This window comes from Poecilia latipinna, unplaced genomic scaffold, assembly GCF_001443285.1.
Source record: "Poecilia latipinna isolate Pla-1442-1.1 unplaced genomic scaffold, P_latipinna-1.0 Scaffold3134, whole genome shotgun sequence".
Classification (NCBI taxonomy): domain Eukaryota; kingdom Metazoa; phylum Chordata; class Actinopteri; order Cyprinodontiformes; family Poeciliidae; genus Poecilia; species Poecilia latipinna.
The window spans coordinates 50,763-58,512 of NW_015115750.1; the positions used below are offsets into that span (position 1 = coordinate 50,763).

At 37.3% G+C, this 7,750-nt stretch overlaps 1 protein-coding gene across 1 annotated transcript in view; it reads right to left on the reverse strand.

The window, feature by feature from the left end:
* The window catches only part of tprg1 (tumor protein p63 regulated 1), a 38,253-nt gene extending 30,907 nt beyond the window's left edge, over positions 1–7,346 (reverse strand). The window contains exons 1-3 of the mRNA XM_015022906.1: positions 7,070–7,346; positions 6,651–6,887; positions 3,973–4,064 (exon numbers count right to left, since the gene is read on the reverse strand). Coding sequence (XP_014878392.1) covers positions 3,973–4,064; positions 6,651–6,866 — 308 coding nt within the window. The 5' untranslated portion in view covers positions 6,867–6,887; positions 7,070–7,346. The remainder of the gene's footprint in view (positions 1–3,972; positions 4,065–6,650; positions 6,888–7,069) is intronic.
* Positions 7,347–7,750: the final 404 nt, after the last annotated feature.

The following is a 7,750-nucleotide window of genomic DNA, read 5'->3' on the forward strand; positions in this document are numbered from 1 at the left end:
TTTTTTTTTTTTTTTTTTTTTTTTTTTTTAGAATAATAGCTTATAAAATCAAAGACAATGAAAAAGAGTCAAACGGATGTTTGAAGCTTGGCAAAACTAAAAGTTTGTACCATCTACTAAAAAAATTTATTTATTTTTTGAATGAGTAGATTTACAAATTTAAGAATCACTTAAATAGAACTGAAAAACTTCCATTCTCATGTCTACATATAGACATCCTCCTGGGTGATATCAATTAAAAATTATTACTTTCTGTAATATTTCATAAACAAAAAATTATTTTTCAAATTAAAAATGTTGTTTCTAACATAATATTTGTTACTATACAAACTTCAAAAACAAGTAAGTAGTAAGAGATTTCTAACTAGTTAGGGGGATTTAGTGTTTAGTTTGTGGCAATTTTGAAAATAAATGTAAGAATTGCAGGACTCTCCAGGTTAATAATGACACTTTCTCAACCAGTGATTTAATAATGTACTAATTCAATTTCCAATACTATTTAAAAGTATGCAAAATGTTTGAATACAACCAGAAAAAAATGAAGTTTGCAATACTCCTTTCAATCTCTTTTACATTTTGTAAGAATACTTTAAATAAAAAGTGACCCAATGTTTAGCCTTTCAGCTCACGTCTTTCTTGTCTTACTGCATAACGAGGCCTACTGTTACCATCACTGGCATTTTCTGTAAATAAAGTATTCAAACAGTTTTGTTCCCCAGCAGGTTTACTGCCCAAACCTTTTCTTTATGAATTAAAAAAAAATATTTAAGACAGAAATCCTTTACCTGATGAGGTCATTGATAGGCTGATTGCACAAAAGTCATCACAAATAATTATCCTTAAACATAAACTAGGTGATTCTAGGTATCTGAATTTAGAGGTAGTGGACTACAGACTAAACTCCAAATGTTTCCATTAGACTCTTTGACATCAATCACAACTCACACACATGCTCCACTGACTAGACATTTACATCAGTGCTACTCAAATGTTGTAGGAATGATTCAATAGTGTTATGTGATCTCATGCAAACTCTCTGTCTGCACTGATGAAGAGTCGCTCACTTCAATATGCCAAATGCTTGAAGTGGCTGACATGGCAGGGGAGTTGGTGCTATTATTATGAAGCTTGACCCGTGACAAAATTGTTTTTGATATGTCTACATATATGTTTTAATGGTTTGGTTTATTTATCTTTAACAGTATTTTTGCATGTGGAATCAGAAGTGTACTTTACTTATTCAACCTGATGGAGAGTAGATTTATGAATAATGTAAAATCCTGGTAAATAAAACCTAAAACCCAAAATCTCACTGTATGATCAAGATGTCTTGGTTTAAACCATGTGATAATGTTTTCAGATCATGCATGAAAGAAAGGTAGCCCTACAACATTGTGATTGTAAAAAGCATAAAAACATTCAAAACTGGTCACTGAACGCTTGTTAAAATGCAATTTTAGTCTATCAGTTCAGACGTAAGAGAGAGAAAAAAATTTTAAAATCATGAAGAGGTTATTTTGAGTTCTCAGACACAAAAACATGTTTTGCAAATCTCTTCAATTATGTACTGTAAAACTTTCACAATTTCTAAAAGTGCCCTTGGCAAACATCATACAATATGCATGCTGGCTTTTCAAAATCCCTGAAAATTTTACTGACAAAGAAAAAAGAAGGTACAGTCAGTTTAGCAGAAGCACATTATCAGAGCCCAGAAAATCTCCTGGCGTAATTAAAATTACTAAAAAGTCTTGTTTTTTTTTTGTTTCCCCCCCATCTTCATCTCTTAAACATCCACACACACACGCACACACATTTCCTTAGAGCCGTGGTAATTTATGGTGGCATGGCTCCTCTCAGAGTGGCTCTCTTTCTTACGGCCCGCTGAGCCGAGCGTGCGTGGCCCTCTCCCAGTGAACCACTCATGATTATAGCTGGCAGCCAGGGGCTAAAGAAGACAGTTCACTGCACAGCCGAGGCATCATGGGATAGGTGTGGGTGAAGAGGTTTGACTGTAATAATCAAATGACTTAACCTCGACTAGGTGTGAGCATTGTGGATTGTGGTGTTGCGGAAATTCAGGAACGGAGTGTGGGCGGACAGAACGGTGCGGCAGGAGTCGAGAAGAAGAGACCGAGAAGTGAGGAGAAAAACTTCTACGCACCAACCTGCAGTTTCTTTGTTTTGTTTTTATTTTTTCTCCATTTTTTGGAGAAACATCAGGGAAGAGCATTTTTACTCCTTGGACAAGACAGAAATTTCCCAAAAGGGTTCATACCGCTAGAGCTGTTTTTACTTTTTTTTTTTTTTACTTTACAGAACTGAATTTCAAATCATATTTAATGAGGTAGGCCACAGAAAGCAGAGCATAACGGCAAAGTGAAAGAGAAGAGACGTGATTTCTGTAAGATTTTACAAGAACCAAACAAAAGGGCGATGTGGATTTGTCTACCATCTTTTCGCAAGTAGAGATTAAACTTTTCCCATCATGCTTTGGAAAACATGTCAGAATGTCTGATCAGTAATCTTAAGCCTCGACACAGATTCTCAATTAGATTCATGTCTGGACTTTGACTGGGCCATTCTAACACAGAGACATAAACTATTCTATTGTAGCTGTAAGTGTTCTTGTTTTTTTTGTTTTTTACTATTTTATACACTTAAGACTACATGTTGTGAATTTGCGCTGAACTAAGTGCATTTATCGATGTTAACCCTTCCCGGGCTACCAGATCGCCGGGAAGGGTAGCCCGGCGATCTGGTAGCCCGGGAAGGGTTAAATGTCTTTTAACGGTTACCAGAGATTAAATAGATCCAGGTTGTACAACTCTAGTGCAGAAATTATTTTTCTGATTTTCACCCTTATTGGATTCAGACTTCCAAGTTTCTCTGTTTATTTATTTGTGTTCATTTTTTTTTTACATTAAACATATTGTACACTTTTTAATTCCTTTTTTTAATTTTCAGTATACCTACCTGTTAAGGCTTTCAACCTGAACTTGGACAAAATGTTGTAAATTATGTTTAGAAATACATCTCACACATAATCTCACTGCCAAAACTTAGAGATAGTACACATTTCATATTGGTTTTTATATTATAAGAGGCCATGAGCAGTAAATGTAGCACAAAAATATCTTTTAAGATTTTCTCAATGTTTCAGTGGAAGATTTTGCTTGAATTTATTTGATTTTTTTTTTTTTTTAACATATCAGTACCAGGCATGCCAACTACTTATACCATCTGTACCATCTGTGATGATCTGGCTTAAAAATAAAATCTTCAATTTTAAATTGATTTTATTTCACTCTCCCTTCATCCTCTTAAAAAGAAATTACAAATGACAGAAAATATTTTCAAAAACTTAGCGTTCATTTCGATCAGACTTTCTGCCCGTTGACCTGGATCCAACGTTAAACATAATGTGTTAAAAACAAGATGGCGGCCCTGGGCGTACTAAAAATCAGTGAAACCAAAATAGTGCAAAGGTGTGGGAAAAATAAAAAAAAAAATAATCTTCATAAACTAAAAATGTGATTAATTGATCAGATCGATTTATCTCCCAACCCTAGTTCACGACTTTCTTAATGGTAGACATCCTTGGTTATTGACCGGAAAACAAAAGCAGTACCAAAACGGTTAAATATTCACTCCTGATCCAGAAATACACCACGTTGAGTTATTCACAGCATCACATTATAATTGCAATCATTTAAAAACAGTAAAAGGTCAGGCGAGCATGAAATATACATAATTCCACCCATTCATAAATCAGATCCTTTGAAGGATTGATTGTAGCATTTATTCATGGACACTTTGTGTCGCAGTAAAAAGCACATTAAAGTAAATGTATTCTTCAGTTTTTAGAGACTCAGGATGATCAGGTCTCTATTCATCTACAATCACATCACAAGTTACATCACATTCCCCACATGCTGACAGGACACACACACACACACAATCTCGTGAACTCACTCTGCCATCAGCCAGGTGCCGTGAATGCTGCCGTCTTCCTCCTTGTTCACCAGAGCTTCGACGTCTTTGACGGCCTGATTGAGAGTGCCGGGCTGAGAAGACAAGAAAACAAGCCCGATGTCACTTTCTAATGTTCCGCCGTGGCAGAGCGAGGCTTTAAGGGTTATCTTTGTGGCTGATGTGCGACGGGGGGACTGAGGGAAATGTCAGCGCAGCTCTGCGTCAAAGACAACAACCAGAACAACAAAGGAGGTGGTGTGTGTGTGTGTGTGGGGCGGAGGGGTAGAACCACGGTAAACAAAGATGTAAAGTATAGGTGTTCAAGAACGACTGTAGAAAAAAAAAAAAAGGCGGGGGAAGCTGAACATGACCAAAATCTGAGTAACACAGACATCTGAAGACGCTCTGGATGGCTCCGGTTCGCAATTCTGCACTCTACCCTCCAAACTGTCAGCCACAGGCTTTTTCTTATTCTATCCTTTCACTTTGTTTCATTATTTCAACTCCAAGCTGGAGAACTTAAAACGATTAGGAGTTCACACTGAGGACTCCTGACAGTCTTACTGTAATCTCTGGCTGGGGCTGATTGCAGAGTTGGCCTGGCAGCCTGGGATGCATTCCCAGTGCTAACCCAACACAACAGGCCTGCATCAAACAGCTGCTTCTGAGATGGAAGTTTCAGTACGCTGGCAAAAAAAAAAAAGAGGAGGAGCATGGATGAAACAGACTCAGAAGAGTGTGTGTGTGCATTAGAGACGGAATTGTTTAATGACAAGGACAGATCCAGGAGGATTTAGAGCGTCGTATCAATCTCAGTGAAAGAGCATTCCTCAACACAGGGTCATGAATCCGTCTACGCAGCCTTGAAGATTACCATCTCTGACTGATGGTCCTTGGCTGTACACTAATCATGAAAACGAGAGGAGAGAGAGGCGGTCATCTTTGCACAACACAGAGCACTAACTCTTCCCAACGTACTTCTGTCTAATCGGGCATGTTTGATTAATCTGATACCGCAAGTGTTCTTCACAGACAATTCGGCAGGGTGTATCATAAGCCTGGCGGGCCACCAGGCTAAGGATTGTTTGTTTATTTATTACAGGTGTTTCATGCAGCAGTAACAGTAGCTGCATTTTTGTTACAAATGTGCGCAAATCTTTATTAATATTCTGCTGAATATTGCAAAATTGTGAAGAAACATAATTTTGGGTAACACTTTATTTGAAGGGGGTTGAATAAGACTGACATAACACCTGTCATGAACATGAATAAGCCTTCATGAATATTTATGACTGTTGTCATAAAGCATTCGGTAAATTATGACACTTTTAATACAAAGTTGACATTATTGAAAATGTCTTTATTATGACAACTTGATATTAACCAAGAAATCATTACTGATATAAATTTGTTATAAAAGTATTACTGATTGCACTTTAAAAATTAGGTAACTTTATGTTATTAAAGGTAAAGTTTAAACAGTAATGATTTATTGGTTAATGTCAAGTTGTCATAACAAAGACATTTTGAATAATGTCAACTTTGTATTAAAAGTGACATAATTTACCGAATGACGCTTTATGACAAGCGTCTTCATGATATTCATGAAGACTTATTCATGTTCATGACATGTCTTATGTCATGTTTATGAAAGTGTCATGACAGTCTTATTCACCCCCCTTCAAATAAAGTGTTACCTAATTTTGCAATTCCATAGAGTTTCTATGGAATTCCATAGAGTTTCTATGGAATAAGAAATGAAATTAAAATCACACATGACTAAGCTAGTTCACGAGATGAATCATTCAAAATCATGGCGGTGACGGATGTAAACAGTTAAATGAGATATATTTATAATTCACTCGCCATGAGTTGGCCCTCATCTATCAGTCAGAGGAGATGTTGGCATTTTATTCAGGTGTTGGAGAGACATGCCTCTTATGCTTGGAAGCTGCTAAGTATGTGACATTTTTGGGAAACTGTAGTCGCCAATTTCATAGAAGAGCTATGGATTCTGGCTGCACATGTCTGGCAAACAATAACAAAAACTATCCTCTTACTATACTTCCTGTTGACTCCTTCATGGTTTGGGCTAGTGGTACCATCCAGCTATTGATACATCTATGCCAGAAAAAAAAAAAAACTCATCCCAAAGTGGTATCCCACAAGGATGTGTGTTAAGTGTCCTGCTGTATACTCTGATCAAGCATGGCTGTAGGGTAATCAAACGACATCACTAGATTTGCAGACCAACATCGCTGACCATTGTAGCACCAGGCGACATCTTCCATCCTCAACACCAGGGAAAGGTGAACCTCCATATTGTCATGAAATAATTTGCAGCCCCTTTGTTCTGATTGCCTGATTTAGTTTAGTCCACCTGCCTGATCAGCTCAATCTTTATGCTGCATTTCAGACATTTTAGTCATTACTAAACTTGTATGAGACAACGGTATGGTGGTTTTAAACCATTTCCATCCTCAAATACGTCCATAAAACAAAACTAAATAGAACAAATTTCTTTAAATGTCTGACGTCACAAAATTATTTCCCACAATAACATGAGTAGTAAATCAAATTTACATAAATTATTAATTCTCGCACGCGAAAAAAAAAAGAAAAAGCTCCCGAGAGATCAAAAAAGTAAGGCATTTTAAGATGGAAATGGAGCCATTTACCCTCAACACAAAGAACTTCCTCATTTTGAAGTGCTGCAGGCAGGAATCCGCGGAGAGGTTACCGAGCTGGGAGCGAACCGCCTCGAGATCCGTCTTCTGCTCCCCGGCGACCTGAGCCCGGCCAGCGGCCTCTTGAGAGTCCTCTGGTCCGCTGGAGGAGGAGCTGAGCGGGCTCTGCTGCTTCTCTGTGGGAACTCCTTCCTCTTCGCTTGCCATTATGAACCTCGAAAACAAACTCTTAGAGGAGAAGAAACCATAGAGAGCAGTTAGTTAGTTAGTTAGTGATTGGAGGAATGTGTGCGTCGGCTCAGCAGAGAGGGTTTAAACACGTTGTTCTCTGGTTTTACCACCACTGACACAGTGGAGCTCCTCTTACAACAAACTTAAATTTTATTAGAAAGCGATAAGTTGTTACTCACCTCACCTGTCCTCTCGGAGGAAATGTGCTAAACGTTGGAAGCTGAATAAACAGACGAAAGCAGCAGGTGTCCAACTTCCTTGTTCCGTATATGTGCAGCAACTGTTGAGAGAAGAGGTAGGATGCAGCGCCCATGAACTAGAATATTCTCTAAAATCGAATCTGAAAGCAAAAAGAAGAGAGAAAGTCTAAGATTTGATTTTCTCAGTGTGTGTGTGTTTTTTTTTTTTCCATTAGCTTAAATCAGTGCCGTCCACATTGTTCCCAACGAAGACCAAAATCGGCAAGTTGGAATCCTTTGGGAGCCACAAAAGATGCCTTTTTAAAATAAAAATAAATAAAATACACTCTTTGTGCTTTTTTTATTTTATATTCTCAATAATGAAATAGAGATGGAAGATTTTATTGAAACTCACAAAATAGTTTTTCTCTGTAAACATTCTAGATAAAAACACACAAAAAGGTTTTTTGCAAATATAAGACATTCCCATTTTTAAATTATTTTTTAGGTTGATTGTTTCCTTTAGCTAAAAGACCATGGAGCGTTTTAGCTCCGTAACTAATAATAATGTTAAACTTTCCAAAGATTGTTGCAAAGAATAACCCACTGCCTGTAGTACTACACCCAGATAGCACATGATGTTAAATCAACGTTGAAAAATAGTTAGAATCGTTGATTTTT